We start from the raw sequence: 18,796 nt of genomic DNA, 5'->3' as shown, positions 1-18,796 counted from the left end.
GAAGGCACCAAAAAACTATATTCCCACAAGCCTTGAGCTCAAAGTATTTTGGAATTCAGATTTTGGGGATTTTAGTAAAGTAATATAATTTTATAAAAGTAAATTCTGTGTTATGTTACATGCCCACTAGTGTCTTATGGGCAACAATATTAATATTTCTTTAAGCAATATTCATACAAATAGAATAAATAATATGTCTCAGGTAAGAATTTGCCACCAAATGAGTTTTGGTGCCAAATTTATGAAGAAACATATTTTAGTTTTTAAAAATATTTTATTTATTTATTCATGAGAGACACAGAGAGACAGGGGCAGAGACACAGGCAGAAGGAGAAGCAGACTCCATGCAGGGAGCCTGACGTGGGACTCGATCCCGGGACTCCAGGATCACAGCCTGGGCTGAAGGCAGGCGCTCAACCGCTGAGCCACCCAGACATCCTGAAGAAACATATTTTTAAAAATTGTAGAGCTTTTTCAATTTGAGAATTATGGAAAAGAGATTGGACACTTGTTGTTGGGCTCTTGCCCAGATCAGCAGTGGTGGTCATCAGCCTCGCCCATATCTCCATGCCATTTACTGTTCCTGTGTGCTCAGTGTGTATTGCACACACGTGTAACTCTGAGGGCATTCTGTGGCAACAAGGGCATATTCTGCTCCATTGTGAGGCAGCCCTGCCATCCCAGCAGTTAGCACACCAAAGCAGTCCTCAATCTGTAACAGATTAAGTGTTGGTGAATACACATCCCAACTTCTGGAACTCCTTTGGGTGGGTAGAAAGTATTCCATAGTCTGTCAGAGGTTTCCAGTGCGAATGAGCCCCCAGTGCCTGCAGTATAATCTGCTTACTAATGTACCCTGTATTGCTTTTCCCCCATCCTACCTCATTCCTCACTCTTACTGGTACTCCTGAAATCATTCATCAAATAGATTGCTTGCATTCAAACCCTCCTCTCAAGTTCTACTCTGGGAGGAGTAACTCACTCTAAGACATGGACCCCAAACACAGCCAGTTTTTTGGATTAAAGAAGAATGTTCTTGCAGACTTCCATGAAGTTTTTGGACACTGTTTTTCATGTTTTTAAATTTCATTACTTAGAGTTGGGGGATCTTACTGGAGTAAGAGAAACAGGTTACCAGTTTATAACTGATATGTAGATGTTCACACACACCTTTAGATGCATATTCTCCTGGCTTGAAGATGTTTAAGGCACAAAGAAGTTGATGTCTAATGGCTAATTCTCTGGCTGATGCCTGGTGAGGTGGTAGGGTGATTTGGTGTGGAGAAGCAATCTCAGATTTCATCATGTTGGTTGTAAGGCTGAGGTTCACCCTTTGTTATTTATTGCTGTAAATGATTTTGTGTTCACTTTCTTGCAAGTGAATTGCTTGAATTAAAAGTTGAAGTTCTTGATACAAGTCTAAATCCATTTTTTTTTACAAAAGTGAAATTCATTTATAATGGAACTGAAATCATTAATTACGTTGTAGCTCCTTATCTTTTTTATGATACACGTATTGCTGTGAGTATAGTGCTCTAAAACATCTGCTCAATAGTCCGTTATAGCAGCACAAGAATGCTTTTACGTGAATGCAATAAAGTAGCAGATGCTTTTTAACGACAACTTCCCAATTCATTTAGGAAACAAGTCAGTTCTGGATTTGGTTTTTCTTCCAAGTGTGGCAACTGTGCAGGCAAATGATTCCAAAGAGGTTAGAATTGACAAATCAAGTCACTCTGTATAATTTTCTAGGGTTCTGCAAGTTAGTCTAAAAGCCTTATCTAACAGCACTTTAATAAAATTTGCATTTTTCCCACTATGCAAATAATGCTTTACCATTATAAGTAACCAGGAAAATGCATTAATTCAGTATTACCAGTTTAAGCTTCTTTTATTTTCTGATTTGGAAACTTCTGTTGAAAGGTGATTTATCATTGCCATTACAAATAGAAAAAGTGGTTGAATGCACAGGCTTGATATCGGGGAGACATGGGGATCCAGCAATTAGAAGTCAAATGTTTGTAGTTCCTTCTAGGAGCAGTTTCTGTTGCCTGAAAGAGAGATAGTGAGACACTGGTGATGCCCACATGCCCCTTTGCATGGTCACTGACGGGGCTGGCATTCTCAGTACACTAGGCAGTCATCCAGAGTGTTCTAAAGGGTGCTAGAGAAGCCACCACTGCCCCCAGCTCCCCATGTCGTGTTCTCTATTACAGAAACTATGGTGAGTGGTGCTTCATTAAGATTTTCCTGTTCAGGGAAACTTCTCTTCAAAGGCAAAGACTCTTTGTTGGATTAAAATGCCTAGCTTGTAACATTTACTGTTGGTAAATTTATCAGGTTTTTTTTATTTTTTTATTTTTTGCTCTGGAGATCATATCAGAAGGGAGGAGTTTGGAAGCATTGTGCCAAAAGAGGAAAACAAAGCCATGAATAACTGAATGTAGAGGATGACAAGGATAAATTATGCCTTCTTTATGTTTTGTTTAACAATGGTCTGAATGACTGGCATAGCATTTTTTAAGTGGATATGTGCACCCCAGTGAGTTTGCAGAAACAGTTCACTGAAATGTAAGAAATAACATTTGAACTACTATTTATATTTACTTTTACTTATTTATTTTTTTAATGATGCTTTGCTAATATGTAAGCATGGCCTCATGCTGAATCTTCACACAGTTCATGTGTCAGAAGACCAGGGGTCACATGTTACTCAAGGCATCGAAAGGCACAAGGGGAGCCAGACGATAGGAAGGAGCCAATAGTGGTGCCTTCACTCCTTCAGATCTTTGTCACACACTTCAGTTTTTTGTGGCCTAGACTTACCAGGATGATACCATCCAATTTCAGTTAACCTAGTTCCTACTGGTCAGACTGGGGGCTTTACAGATTCCTGCAAAGAAACCCTAATGTACAAAAAAATGGCAATGTGTAAAGATATATAATCAGATCCTTCAAAAAATTAGCTGTCCAAATTTGAAACTAAGACTACTTCAGATAAGATTTTTATTTACTGTTATTAAGGATGACTCTCAACCTGTCTCTGTGTTGTACCTGCCGATAGTATGAAGCTCGCTATGTTGATTAGCAACTCATTGAAAAGCATCCAGAACATGAAGACAAACCTCTTATAACTGGAGAAGGAGATTGAAATGCCAGTGTCATGGTTTACTAAACACAGCCAGTGATATACAGTAGCTGCCCTTGTTTGCTGTTTGCTTTGTCTGGTTTTCATCAACCAATGGTCCCGAAGCAGATGATCCTCCTGACAGATCCTCAGAAGGTCAGTAGTAGCCTAATCCTATGTCACAGTGCCTAAGTCATTACCTCACTTCATCTCATCACATAGGGCTTTTATCATTTCCTGTCATCACAGGAGTACAGTAAAATATGATACTTTAAGACAGGGACACCATGTTCATATAAACTTTATTATAGTATATTGTTATATTTATTCAATTTTATTATTAGTTATTATTGTTAAGCTTTAACTGTGCCTAATTTATAAGTTAAGCTTTATCATAAGTATGTATGTATAGGAGAAAACTCTATAGAGTGTATAGGATTCAAATACTATCTGTGGTTTCAGGCATCCACTGGGTGGTCTTGGAGCATATCAGATTGTTCTTATCAAAATATTACTGGCAAAAAGGTATCTGCACCATTAATAAAATGACTATATTTTTCTGTAACATTTTATTTATTGTGTTGATCATACTTTGGGCTCTTTGTTCATATGCAGATTAGAACAAGATTCTTCATGAAGAGAAAGGCCCTTCAGAGTCAGTCTTGAGTTAAGGCTATGCCCCCGGTGCTGGGCAGAGAGGCAGGACTGCTGGGCAGGCAAGAGCTGGGCATTTGGTGTGTGGCTGTCTGATTGTCCCGAACCGTGATCAGGACTGGCTCCCGGGCCTCACTGCTCAAGAGCTGGGAGCCCAGTGAAAGGCAGGCAGCAGTGTGCTCATTTGCATGCTATTTACATGTGTGACCATTTTGGTCCTTTTTCAACGCGTACGTTAAAATCGACTCTATGACTTTATTTAGCCATAGCCACTGGCCCAGAAAGCTGAGTGCAAAATGGGCAAGAAGCCCAAAGAAGAGGTGAGAACAGGGTGCCAGTGAAGGTTCTTTGGTGCTCAGAGCAAAGAGCAGGTGGGAAAGCTCCTTCTACCAGTGCTCAGATTATCACCTAACTAAAACAGCTAATAGAAAAACAGTTCTTCAAATTTGTTTTTTAAGTTGTTCAATTGTAGTTTTATGATGTACATAATGTATATGGAAATACATGTTCATAATTGATCAGAAGGTAAATATGCACAGTTTAAAGATGAGTGCTTACTTACATTTTTTGATTCCTGGAGTCACAATTAAAAAAAAAAAATATACCGCCCTCTGATTTTTGGAATGGAAATGGCAACAGAAAGTTTACACTTATTCCATTCATTTATTTCATTTAACAGGTATTGATCGTATGTCTGTTATTTGCCTGGTACGGTTCAGGATGCCTGGGATACCTGAGTGAATAAGACAGGCATAAGCCCTGCCCTCGAGGCACTCGCATCCTAGGCTGTGTGTGTACCGTGGCAGAGGCAGCCTTTCTCTGACCCTAGACCAGAGAAGGGCCCAGGGGCTCTCTTACATTCTTAGAGCATTGGCAGCACTTTAATGAAATAATTATAATCCCTCTGGTTATAAGCTCTTTTGAGAACACAGGCCATGTTTGTTTTGTTCACCAGCCTCTCTCCAGTGGCAGCACCATGCCCAGCACATAATAGCTGCTTAGTAATTGCTAGAGAATGAATGTGTAATGCTCTGTTCACACACATTGTGCACACATATGCACATGTATGTGAGTATGTGCAAAGCTGAGAAGGAATTGTACAGGACATTGTCAATCAGAAGCCGTTGCTGAGGGCAGGAGGACACTAGTAAACGGAATGAAGTGTGCAAGGTGATCCTTTAGTGGGCTGCAAGAAGAGCTTGTGAGAAAGAAGCTTGGATTGTTAGAGGTTACAGAGGTGACATATTCTAGATGATAAGGAGTCTGGTGAATGTGGATGAAAAAACTGCTCCCAAAAATCCATCTGGTTGGATGGTATGGTCATTGAACTAAAAATAAACCTTGGGAAACAGTGATTGGGATATTTAAGAGGTCTGCACTACATAAATTGGCTTATACTTCAAAGAGCTGAAACAAAAAAGGTTAGAATCTCACACACTGAATTTATAGATGTGTAAAATTATATGCACTCTGGGGACTGCGCATTTTCTCTAGTAGCACTTATTATGATGATAATTTCATTGTTATTTGTGTGATTGTTTAACATATTTCTTCCCTTTAGGGCACAGTGTCTGTTGTTCGGCCCCCTGTTCCCAGATCCTAGGACAGTGTCTGGATCAAGGGTTGTCAAACTAATGCCTGCTTGCCTATTTTTGTACAGCTCACAAGCTAAGAATGGTTTTTACATTTTTATATGGTTGAAAAAGAATCAAAAGAGTGGTGTTTCATGACACATTAAAATTATATGAAATTTAAATTTTAGTGTCCATAAATAACGTTTTATTGGAACAAAGCCACGCTCAATTTACATATTGTCTAGGCTGCCTTTGTGCTACGATGGCAGAGTCGAGTGGTTTTGACAGAGACATGTGGCGCACAAAGCTGAAAATATTTACTATCTGGCTCTTTAAGAAAATGTTTGCTGACCCTTGGTCTAGAACACAGAAGATATCCTATAACATTTGATGATGAATGAATGAATAAATTAATCTGTACATCTACTATGTGTCAGATAGTTTTACACTCTATCTTGTTTAATATACTTCAAACAAGGGAAAAGTGGGAGAAAAGTGACTTCATTTAATAAGTAGGGAGCTTGAGACTCAGAGGAATTAAGTGATCTATCTATCCAGTGAGAGGCAGAGCCAGGAACCGAATCTAGGTTTAACTCCAAATTCCATGCCCTTTTCTTTTCTTTTCTTTTTTTTTTTTTTTTTTTTATTCCATGCCCTTTTCCACACTTGATTATGCTATGTTTCTATAATATCTGGCTGTTTTTATCTGAGATTTTGAGTGTATTCTCACACCCCAGTAGAAAGAGGAGGACTTTTATTGTGCTCTCATTGATGCTGAAATAGTATTATTTAAAAGTAACACTATGGGGGTGCCTGGGTGGCTCTGTCAGTTAAGTGTGCGACTTTTGATTTTGGTTCAGGTCACGATCTCAGGGTCGTGAGATTGAGCCCCACATTGGGCTTCGTGCTCGTGCTCTGTGCAGAGTCTGCTTGGGATTCCGTCTCTTCCTCTTTCTCTGCCCCTCCCCTGCTTGCTCATGTGCTCGCTCTCTCTCGTTCTTGTTCTTTCTTTAATAAATAAATTCTAAAAATTTTTTTTAAATAAAAAAAATCAAAGTCACACCACGACTTGTCCTGGCACAAGTACAGTGCCTGGCATCTGGTAGGTACCTGTAGAACTCTTTAAGGGATTCTCCTGGTAAAAAAGTCAACAAGCAAACAAATGAAGCCATATTTGCATGCACTTAACTGTCACAGTCCTGAGGAAGTAGAGGTTAGCTGCTGGCTTACTCGAAGGTCCTTGAGACCAGTTCTCTGCTCATTCCTCCATATGCTGTTTCTCGTGCATGCGGTGCGAGGGCCCCCCATGTGTAGGGTGCACAACACTCTCCAAGTACTGCAATGCTTGCCTTTTGGTCTGTTTATCAAGACCTTATCATTTTCATTCTTTGGCAGTGAAATTTACCCATTTCTGGAGTTGAGTATAGAAGTTTATTCATATGCTGAAGGAATTTGCAGTTTATTCATCAAGACATTTAAAAGTCTCACTTGTTTAAATTAGGGTAGCGCTATCTCTGCTTTCATAAATGATTTCAGCCAAACTTCAGCCTATTGGATTCAATTAGCATCATTCTTTTAAGGCTCAGAATTTATCCCCACAGGAAATCCAATGTAACATTCTAAGATAGAAAAAAAAAATAGAAAAGGGGGAAAGTTCACCAAATGGAGATAAAGCTTCTTTGATAAGGTCTGCTGTCTACTTATATAAGTATAACACGATCAAATTAAAGAAAGCCTTGAGATAGGATTTGTAGGGGTGTGCAAACTGGGGTCTATGGGCCATACCTTGTTTTTGTAAATAAAGTTTCACTGTGTATGGTCCTTTTGTTTACATGCTGCTGCTAATGGCTAGTTATTTGCTACAGTGGCAGAGACCTATGTTCCAAAAAGCCTAAATTATTTACTCTCTGGCTCTTTAAGAAAACGTTTGAGACTTCTGGAATTAGAGATATAAGAAAAATGAGAAGAACTGGGATTGTTTAATGTGGGAAAGAGAAATCTGAAGACAATACACTGGTTCATAATTTTGTGAGGATATTATATAAAAGATGACTCTTGTTTCTAATTCTCTGTGAGGATAAATCTAGTGGAAACTGATTTACCCTGTAGCACAGGGAAGGATTTTCTGGCTCTGGTTTTAAAACAGAATGGCTTATAAGGCAAGTCTTTCACATTAATGGTTACATGCATAGTGCAAAACTTACTTCATTTTGGCACCCCAAATTCTACTAGTAAAGATTGCTTTTGATTAGGACTTTTAGCTACAGATCTACAACTGAATGTAACAGGAGTACCATACAAAGCCATTAATGGCCATTGATAGTTTAGCGAGAATTAATCAATTCAAAGGAAAAAGAGAAAATAAAGGATTTGGAGGGGGGAGTAGGAGGACATAAGGGAAAAAGCCAGGGTCTCTGTCCCTTGAGTGGAGGTGATGAGCTGATGATGTCTTAGGTTAACAGAGGTGCATGGGTTCCCACTGAGAGGAGACCACTGAGATAGCGATTCTCCTGAAGACATCGATGAGTAGCCACTCAAGGCAACGCTGGTTAATGCATAGCCCAACACCAAGGCTTTCTTGACACTACAATCCCATAGACTACAAAAGTAAAGCATCTTGAAGTGGACCTCTCATGTATATGTGAAGCAAGTCTTTCTAGAATGGCTTGCTGCCCACTTGCATTAGCATCATCTGGAACATTGTAAACAAGGCAGATGCTTAAGTACCATCCCAGAAGTATTGAGTTCAAAAGCAGAAGTTTGGGGATGGAGCCCAAGAATACAAATGTTTAATATTCCCTACCTGTCCCCCTGCCCCTGCCCATCTGATGGTCTTTGCAGAGTGGAAAAAAACCTTGAAAAAATGTAAACTGATGCTGGTTTTTCTTATATAACAAGCAAAGGGGAATTCCGAACAGAATCACATTTGACTGATTCTGAAGCTCAGAATACCAGGTAAAATTCTATTCATCTTTCTTCAGCTAGTCATGATTTCCCCAAGGAATGTCAGATTTTAAAATCCCTTATCCTGCTAACTCTTTTGCTTTTAGCTGCTCAGGAATCCTAAAAAGTAGATGACAAGAACCAAACTTTTCTTTTAAAAACTCCTTCTGATTTTTTCCTCAGAAAACAACCCTTTTTGTATATTGTTCTCACGGAAGGGCTAATCGCCACTGGCATATGATAGGTGCTATTAAGCATTATTACTGTTCCCTCCCACCAGGGGAGCTGTGTTGTCTGGCATGGAATCTAAGAGGCAGCCTCTTCCACAGTCCGCCTGTACTCATCTGATTTGCTAGGTGTCCGACTCTAGAAGCTGCCCTGCTATCTCCTGCACCATCCTAAAGGAAACAGGGCCTAAGAAGCACAAGGGAGCCAGCTGTAAACATTCAGAAAACTGCCAGATGTGCTTTGGCTGGTTTCTGTGTCACCTCCCTCCTGTCTTGCCCTTGAGCATGCCAGGCTGCAGAGGAGGATTTAATCCCGCACAGGAGACAGATTCTTTTTCTCAGTGGGAACCCACATTGGCCATGCTGATGCTAATTCTCTCCCTTCTGAGGAAGCTGGGAGAGCAAAGAATCATGGGTGTTTTCTTTCTTTCTTTCTTTCTTTCTTTCTTTCTTTCTTTCTTTCTTTCTTCTTTCTTTCTTTCTTTCTTTCTCTTTCTTTCTTTCTTTCTTTCTTTCTTTCTTTCTTTCTTTCTTTCTTTTTTCTTTCTTCTTTCTTCTTTCTTCTTTCTTCTTTCTTTTTCTTTCTATCAGGAATAGTAGTGATAATATTCCTGGGAACATTATCCCAGAAGGAGCATCACTGAGATGCTGTCCTTGGGGTCATGTTGGTGACCACCCTTTGTTGTTTCGATGTCACCTGAGGACTGTAAGACACACGTCTGCCTTGTGTTGAACCCTATTTTATGTACCAGATACTACATTTACAATTGCTGAAAGAATGGCATCACTCGGAAAGGCTCGTGTGACTCATTTACTCAAAAGCCACAGAGATCATGAAAAAATTCATTCTAGGAGTCAAGATAATGAAAACACCCCACCGTAAAACATGTGGAACCAAAAAAGGTCTGCTTCTGCTTAGAGTCCCACTTAGGTTATTTTTATATTTAATTCACTTTATAAGTTTTAGTAATTAAAATTATTTTTTAAGGAATTGATTTTTCATTTGTTTGTCAAAAAGCTTTATCAGTCTCTCTCTTTTTTTTAAAGATTTTATTTATTTGAGACAGAGAGAGCATGAGCAGGGGGAGGGGCAGAGGAATAAACAGACTTCCCACTGAGCGTGGCGCCCAGTGTGGGGCTTGATCCCAGGACCCAAGATCATGACGTGACCCTAGCAGCTTAACTGACTGAGCCACCCTGGTGCCCTCCGTCTTTATCAAGTATGAAGAGATTAAAAGCTGTTGGCTCAAGAAAATCAAATGAAGTTTGTTACATAGCCCATTTTCCCATTGTTATTAGATGGCTTATGTGTCCACTGATGGACACGGCTGCAGATTGCCTCTGAAGCAGCGCTGCGCCCCTGTCATGCTTTGGCTTCCTGGCTATGATTCTGACCTATTAATGTTAAGTTTGAATTAAAGTCCTGGCTGGTAGAAGATAAATAAATAGACTCTTTTTTTCCTCAAGGGGACATTATGAATAAAGCTTGTTACTTAGGTTTGCTCAGTAATAGTAATAGAGATTTTTGGTGAGAGAAGAAAAGTTTTTCTTTCTTCAATTACTTTTCCCTGTAGGCTAAATAGAGATATGGATCTCATTTCCTAAGTCCCACACACTATTTGGGTTTGATTTCGATAAAATATCTATGAAGTGTCTTCAGCATGATCCCTGTTTAATGGGATTTAGTTGTAAAGCTTAATTCATATCAGATTTTCTAAATGAGAGATCACTGTCAACTTATTGTTAATTGAATTCAATAAAATCAAGGTTTCTATAATTAATGTGAACCACTTAATCTTTTTGTTCCTTGAATGAATGTAATTTTGTAAACACAGGTATCTTCTGATTTAATGAAATAGCAACATTTTGAGGAAAATAAAGGTATATTTGACTTATTTTTCTAGTAACTCTTAAACCTAATTAAATATACCCAAATCCTTTTTTAAAAACATAATAAAAGGAAAAAATATTAACAGACTTACTCAAAATGTCACTGTTAATTTTATGTTGCCCAGAACATCAGTCCAAATTAAGTATGGTAATAATGAAAAGTGGCATACTATAGTACAAAGAACAATGTTTCAGTGTCTCCACATGGGTTACAGGCCTCCCTGTGCCTCTAACTAGAGGTGACATTACCCATCTTTCTGGGCTTTGTTGATTGTTTCAAGGTGAGTGTTGGGCCAAATGAAATGATTTAATAAGTCCCTTTCACTGTTAAAGTTCTAAGGTTCCTTATACTGCAACATGGTATCAGAAACCTTTATTAAATATTTTTTGGGAGAATTTAAAATATTAACAAAAGTAGACAGAATGGTATAATAATGAATACCAGTGGACTCATTAAGCAACCCCAACAGCTACCATTCCATGGCCAATCATGCCCCTTCCATACCTCCATCCACTGACCCCTCTCCTGTGTTACTGTAAAGCAAATCCCAGACATTAGCCTGTCTTTATTAACCTGATCCCTCTGCCATCTATATTGTTAGCACCTGAAGTCTTAGACATTCTAATTCATTTTTAACAAGACTCAAATTGCCTCGCTATCTTTCCTTTTCATTTTTTAATAGAAATATTTTAGGTAACTGTAGATTCACATGCAGTAATAAGTAATCAAAAAGATCCCATGTACTTTTACCCAATTTCCCTCAGAGGTAATATCTTGTGAAACTATGGTGTAATATCACAACCAGGATCTTGGCTTTGATACAATCCATTAATCTTAATTGGATTTCCCAGTTTTGCTTGTTTCTCTGTGTGTGTGTGTGTACTTGGTCCTATACAATGTTATCACCTGTAGGTTCATGTATCCGCCAGGAGAGTCAAGATACAGAACAGTTCCATCCCCACAAGGATTCCTTATGTTGCTCTCTTGTAATAATAACCCACCTGCCTCCACCCACCCAGAATGCTAATCTGTTCTCTGTTCTTAATTTCTAAAATTATGTCATTTCAAAAATGTTTTATAAATGGAATTATATAGTCTGTAGCTTTTTTGGATTGGCTTTATCACTTGCATAATTCTCAGGAGAGTCACCAGGTCATTGTATTTATCATTAGTTTGCTCTGGTGAAGAAGTAACAACTAACACCACAGAAATACAATTATAAGAAAATATTTTGAAAAATTATATGCCAACAAATTGGACAATCTGGAAGAAATTCCTAAAAACATAAAATCTCCCAAAACTGAAGCAGGAAGAAGTAGAAAATTTGAACAGACTGATTACCAGGAATTAAATTGAGCTAGTAATCCAAAAACCCCCAATAAACAAAAAAAGTCCAGGACCAGATGGCTTCACAGGTGAATTCTACCAAACATTTAAAGAAGAGATAATACATATTCTCCTCAAACTATTCTAGAAAATAGAAGAGGAATTCTGTTAGTATTACCTCATAGCAGATGTGATAGTCTATCAGTATTACCCTGATACCAAAGCCAGATAAAGACACCACAAAAAAAAGAGAACTATAGGCTAATATTTCTGATGAACCTAGATGCAAAAATCAACAACAAAATACTAGCAAGGCAAATCCAATAGTACATCAAAAAAAAATCATTTACCACGATTAAGTGGGATTTATTCCTGGGATGCAAGAATGGTTCAATATTCACAAATCAATCAACCTGATACATCACATCAATAAGAGAAAGGATAAGAAGAACTATATGATTATTTCAATAGATGCAGAAAAAGCATTTGACAAAGTACAATATCCATTCATGACAAAAACCCTCAACAAAGTAGATGTAGAGGGAACATACCTCAACATAATAAAGGCCATATATGAAAAACTACAGCTAATGCCATACTCAGTGGGGAAACACTGAGAGCTTTTCCCCTAAGGTCAGGAACAAGACAAGGATGTCCACTCTCCTCACTTTTATTCAACATAGTACTGCATCCTAGCCACACCAATCAGACAATAAAAAGAAGCAAAAGGGATCCAGATGTGTAAGAAAAAAGTAAGTTTTTCACTATTTCCATATGACATGATACTATTTATAGAAAACTCAAAAGACTCCATCAAATAACTACTAGAACTGATAAAATGAGTTCAGTAAAGTTCAATGAACAAAAATATGTTGCATTCTATACACTAATAATGAAGCCACGAAAGAGAAATTAAGAAAACAACTGTGCTTACATTTGCATCAAAAATGATAAAATATCTAGGAATAAGCTTAATCAAAGAGGTGAAAGATCAGTACTAAAAACTATAAAGCAACAGTGATTAAAGACTATAAAGCAACAGTGATTAAAGAAATTGAAGATGACACAAGAAATGGAAAGACATTCCAACTCATGGGTTGGAAGAGCAAATATTGTTAAAATGTCCATTGTATGTGTGTGCCACGTCTTCCTCATATATTCATCAGTTGATGGTCACTTGGGCTACTTCCATAATTTGGCTTTTGTAAATAAAGCTGTTATTAACATCTGGGTGCATGTATCCCTTTGAATTAGTGTTTTTGTATTCTTTGGGTAAGTACCTAGTAGGGCAATTGCTGAATCATAGAATAGTTCTATTTTTAACTTTCTGAGGAAACTCCATATTGTTTTCCAGAGTGGCTGTACCAGTCTGCATTCCCACCAACAGTGCCAGAGGGTGCCCCTTTCTCCACACTCTAAGAAACACCTGTTGTTTCTTGTGTTGTCAATTTTAGCCATTCTGACAGGTGTGAAGTGATATTGTAATTTTGATCAGTGATGTTGAGCATCTTTTCATGTGTCTGTTGGCCATCTGCATGTCTCCTCTGGAAAAATATTTGTTCATGTCCTTTGCCCAGTTTTTGATTGGATGATTTTTTTTGGGGGGTGTTGAGTTTTATAAGTTCTTTATATATTTTAGATACTAATCCTTTATCAGATATGTCATTTGCTGCATATAGCTTCTCTCATTCAGTAGGTTGCCTTTTAGTTTTGCTGGTTGTTTCCATCACTATGCAGTCAGTAGCTTTTTATTTTGATGTAGTCCCAATAGTTTATTTTTACTTTTGTTTCCCTTGCTTCAGGAGACATATCTAGAAAAATTTTGCTATGGCTGATGTCAGAGAAACTAATGACTGTGCTCTCTTTTAGGATTTTTATGGTTTCATGTCTCACATTTAGGTCTTTAAACCATTTTGAGTTTATTTTTGGGTATGATGTAAGAAAGTGGTCTAGTTTCATTCTTTTGCATGTAGTTGTCCAGTTTTCCCAACATTGTTTGTTGAAGATACCATCTTTTTCCCATTGTATATTCTTTCCTCCTTTGTTTAAGATTAACTGACCATGTAGTTGTGAGTGTATTTCTGGGTTTCCATTCTGTTCTATCTGTTCTATTCCTATTCTGTTCTGTGGTCTTTTGTGATTCTACACAAATTTTAGGAATGTTTGTTCTAGTTCTGTGAAAAATGCTATTGATATTTTGATAGGGATTGCATTGAATGTGTAGATTGCTTTGGGTAGATAGATTTTGTTTTCAGGAGGAAGTTAGCAATTTTTTAAAAGTTTTTATTCAAATTCTAGTTAGATAACCTACAGTGTAATATTAGTTTCAGATGTATAATATAGTGATTCAACACTTCCATACAACACCTGGTGCTCATCAGAACAAGTGCACTGCTTAATCCTCATCACCTATTTAAACCATCCACCCACCCACTTCCCTTCTGGTAACCATCAGTTTGTTCTCTATAGTTAAGAATCTGTTCTTAGTTTGCCTTTTTCTTTTTTTTCCTCTTACTCGTTTGTTTTGTTTCTTAAATTCCACATATGAGTGAAATCATATGGTATTTGTGTTTCTCTAACTTATTTCACTTAGCATAATACTCTGTAGCTCCATCCCTGTTGCTGCAAATGTCAAGATTTCATTCTTATGTAATCAGTCAGTTAAGCCTCTGACTCCCGATTTTAGCTCAGATCATGATCTCAGGGTTGTGAGATTGAGCCCCCCTTGGGCTCCTTGTTCAGGAAGGAGTCTACTTAAAATTCTCTCTCTCCCTTCCTTCTGCCCCTCTGCCCCCACTCCCCTTTTGCACACACACATGCACCCTCTCTCTCTTTCTCTAAAAAAAATTCATACACATACATTCCTTGATTTAATTTTTCAGTTTTCATTCATGGACATCTTATCATGTCCTGCCATGTTAGTGCTGTATATTTTGCTGTGTTTTAATGACTTCACTATATTCCATTGCATGACTATGCCATAGTTTGTTGTTTTAACATTTCAATATTGCTAGATATTTTAGATTGATTATAATTTTCTGCTACTACGACTAATATTGCAATACATATCATAGCACATATATCCTAGTACATCTCTTTTTCTGTGGTACAGATTCCTAAAGGGGATATTGTATGAAAGGGTATGTGCATTTTAAAGATCAATCGATAACTGCCAATCCTCAGAAAAATAGTTATCAATTTATATTCCGCAAGAATTTAGGAGAATGTCTTTTCCCATATCCCATAAGTACTTGAACATTATTTGTTTCTAATTTTTGTGTATTTGATGAATTTTTAAATATTTTTTGGTTTTACTTTTTAAAAATATTTATTTATTTATTTTACAGAAAGAGAAAAAGACTGGGAGTAGGGGGTGAGACAGAGAGATAGAGAAAGAAAGAGAGAAGCAGACTCCCTGCTGAGCATGCAGCGACCCGTGACTCAATCACACTATCCTGAGATGATGACTTGAGCCAATATCAAGACCCTTAACTGACTGAGCCATCCAGGCTCCCCTATACTTCATGATTAAATTAATGATGGGTGGATGTATGTGTGTGTATGTGTTTGTTGGCCAAAAAATTCTAAAAGTCTGGAAAAATATACAGTCATCTGTTAAAAATGGTTACATACCTGAGGTATAGAAGTGTGGGGATGAGGGGAATTTATTTCACTTTTTATTTTATGTACTTGTACAGTATTTGCAGTGATTTTTCAAGAGGAGGGGGCAGAGGGAGAGAGAGAATCCTAAGCAGGCTCCACCCTGAGCACAAAGCCCAACACAGGGCTTGATCTCACAACCCCAAGATCATGACCTGAGCTGAAATCAAGAGTCAGATGCTAAACTGACTGAGCCACCCAGGTGCCCCTGCAATGATTTTTTTTTTTCACAAAGACATACTGCTTTTAATGTTAAAAAGAAAGGAAATTCTAAATGCTAAACAATCTAATCTTTGACCAGAAAGAAAGAATTTGATTTGAAGAACTGCTTCAAAAGGAGATATGGGTAAATTTGCCTAATGAAAATTCAAATAAAAAAATAGAAAAATCTCTTTCTCACTACTGCATTAACTTTCTGTATCTGGAATATATATTCCAGTGATTTCTCTCTGGTTATTTAATTTGTTGTGTTTAATTGATAGTGTTTACTGGAGTTTAGTGAAAACTATTTTGTAAGTATCTTCAGTTGTGATTTATCCAGTGTAATATCTCCCCCAATGAATTGACTGTGAGTGGGGAATTAGTAAAGCAGATACAGATCTGGAGAGTAGTCTGTGGCTTTACTTATCTCCACAGGAAACCTTATTTCATATTGATAAAGTTTGAAATCTTTCCTGTAACTCTTTCCAATTGTTCATTGTTGTTACTGCTTTAATGAGAGGTAGAAATGAGCCAAACCAACCTGCTTTTCTTTTACTTAATTTAATTTCAAAGGAAATTCTTCAACTCAAATAAATGAGTGTGGATGAACCTAGCTTCTGGCTCAACATGTCCAATTAATTGCTTCCAAACATTAAGATAAATTCCTCAGAAACACCCACAAATAATAATAATAAAAAATCCACCAGTAAAGAATGATTAGTGAGAAGTGAACTGGCTATAACCATCTTTGCTTACAAAAACCGTGTTTAAGTTGGCATTAATATTTGCCATCTATTATAAATATCAAGATTTATTGTAGAAATATACCACAGATAGCACAATAATAAAGAAAACAGACTCATATCAGGTTTTGAAATGTACCTAACAAACTCAACCTCTTGCACAATAACTTTCTTATTCAAAATGGAACTGGGAATTGTTCAGCACACAATGAATCATCTTTTGGCAAGTACAATAGAATCTTCAGGGACATTTCACAGCCTCTTGTTCAATTGTTAGGATGTTTTTAGCTTTCACAGGTAGGGAAGAAGGTAGCTTGTATAGCCATCGTCTTGTTGCTAAAATTGTAAAGATTTTTCAGTGTTGCTGTTGCAATAGATCTTTTGCTTTTTTTTTCCCTTCCTGTTTCTTTACCCAGAGCTGCTTTGTCTCTCAAAAACAATCTGGAATTACTTAATGCTAATGTTTTCTGGTTTTACTATTTACCCAGGACTCAAACGTTAAACATTAATGTTGGAAACTCCCTTTTCCTTACCTCATAGTCCTATATTTATTTAACTGTTATTTTGCCAGAAGAAATCCTCCTCTTTCTCTTTCTGTGTTAATGTCCATTTTTAAAAATTTTAACTGATAAACACATTTTATTTTTGCTTTGCTCTTTTTCAGGAGGCTTTAGAATTACCCCTGGATGATTTTGAAAAGACTGAGACCACAACGGGAAGCGAAGTGATTAAATATGAGTATCATGTCTTGTACTCCTGTAGCTACCAAGTGCCTGTGCTTTACTTTAGGGCAAGCTTTTTAGGTAAGACCATGTCGCCTGCTAAATGGAAATTCATAACATTTACATATAAGGCAGAAAGCAGATTTAGAAAATTATTCTTGAGAGAAAAAAAATAGAGTTAAAAATAAGAAAACTGTGGGTGAGGTAAGGTTTTACCAGTAAATTTTCTCATGCTTTAGAAAGAGTATCAAGACTTCAGAGTGAATGATATCATCCCAGCCTTAAGTCTGATCTTCAGATTCTTGGCCTCCTGCCCAACGTTGACTAAGCCCCCTGGCCCTTTCTCTTTTCCTTAAACAAGTAGGAACAACTTAAAGCTACAATGTTTATGTACTTGTAACTTTACAGTAAAAATTTCTTTCAGTCTTAAGCAATTCTGCTAACTCAAAAGCCCCCATGCTTCCTTCCCCAAATGCTAATAATTATTTTGAGAACTGTTTATCAATTAGTTCAAGCTATATTTAAAAATAGCACTAACATTTCCTTCGGCCATCTATACATCTCCACTGCCGGAGCTTCCTGCCATGCTGTTACTCAACTCATTCCCCTTGCCAAGAAGGTGGAACACCCTGTCTCCTCTGAGGCCTTGGCTAATAAAGCTTATTTAATCAGCAGCCACATGGAGTTCTTACCCTCTAGGGCAGCAGTGACTCCCCTTCTATTCCTCTGACTAAACCGGGTCAGCACTGCAAGGCCTTGCCCCCCTGGGCTTGGGGAGGGAGAGGAACTGCTTCCCCAGCTCACCCCCTACCCTATTTCTCATTTCTCCTTTTCTATCTGGCCTTATCAGCAGCATTTTGCATTTTGAACAGCCTTCTAACTTTTCTGGATAGCTAAGACATCTGAATTTAGCCAGTGATATTTTATTTTTAATTAAAAAGTAGCTTAAGCTGCTTTGAATGTGTATTTGGTAGATTTAATCACTTGCTGCCTTATATTGTTTAATGGTCTCTAATTTTGCAGTGTTGGCGGTTTAGCAAGCACTTAGGATTTAAAACACAAGAACAAATTCTCATAGACTCCCTGGTGAGAAGATTTTAATCTGAGGTGCAGTTCCTAAGAACTGACAATTTGGGGTAAATTTTCAACATGGGACTTGGGGAATTGAGGACACTGATAGTTACTAATTCACGAACTCTTGCTGCAGATTTATCCATATGATTATTATAGGCCTTAGAAACACTCACTTTATTGTTGTAATTCTCTTTGGTTTGAAGCCCAGAGGTTAAAGGAGGTTTGTTGTCAGTGAACTTTGTTATACTAAAAAGTAGAAGGGGATATATTTGTTTACCATGGGGGAGGGAAATATTTCTCTTGGATTTGGTTTGCAGTGGCTCTACCTAGTATCTTTCTAGATTCAAAGACATATCAAGGCTGCAGGTAGAGGAAATAGGACACTACTTCTTCAATACTGTACTTTCATATAATTAGTATGCACCATAAGCAGTTAATCACCAGAGAAGAGCTCCCAGAGACAAAACAAGTTGTTTAGCTTGTCAGCATTAGGGAATCGGAGGTGTTGAAACATGACTGCTTCTAGCTGGAAGTGGGTCTTGCCTAGGCTGGTAGATGAGCTCATACGTGTACTTTGCTCTTATGTGCCAACAGCTCCCCTTACAGTACAGCACAGTAATTGTTCCTGCAAGTCCAATTATATTTTAATGAAAT

At 37.6% G+C, this 18,796-nt stretch overlaps 1 protein-coding gene across 12 annotated transcripts in view; it reads left to right on the top strand.

Moving 5' to 3' along the window:
- The window catches only part of ATG10 (autophagy related 10), a 223,732-nt gene that overhangs the window by 119,064 nt on the left and 85,872 nt on the right, over nt 1-18,796 (top strand). For all 12 annotated transcript variants that reach the window (XR_007409748.1, XR_007409750.1, XR_007409749.1 and 9 more), the window contains one exon: nt 17,011-17,149. Coding sequence is in view for 9 of the 12 variants with exons in the window: in XM_049108309.1 (XP_048964266.1) it covers nt 17,011-17,149 (139 nt within the window). In the remaining 3 variants the exon portion in view is untranslated. The remainder of the gene's footprint in view (nt 1-17,010; nt 17,150-18,796) is intronic.

This window comes from Canis lupus, chromosome 3, assembly GCF_003254725.2.
Source record: "Canis lupus dingo isolate Sandy chromosome 3, ASM325472v2, whole genome shotgun sequence".
Classification (NCBI taxonomy): domain Eukaryota; kingdom Metazoa; phylum Chordata; class Mammalia; order Carnivora; family Canidae; genus Canis; species Canis lupus.
The sequence above is the reverse complement of the archived record's forward strand: the minus strand, read 5'-3'. Positions and strand labels throughout refer to the sequence as shown.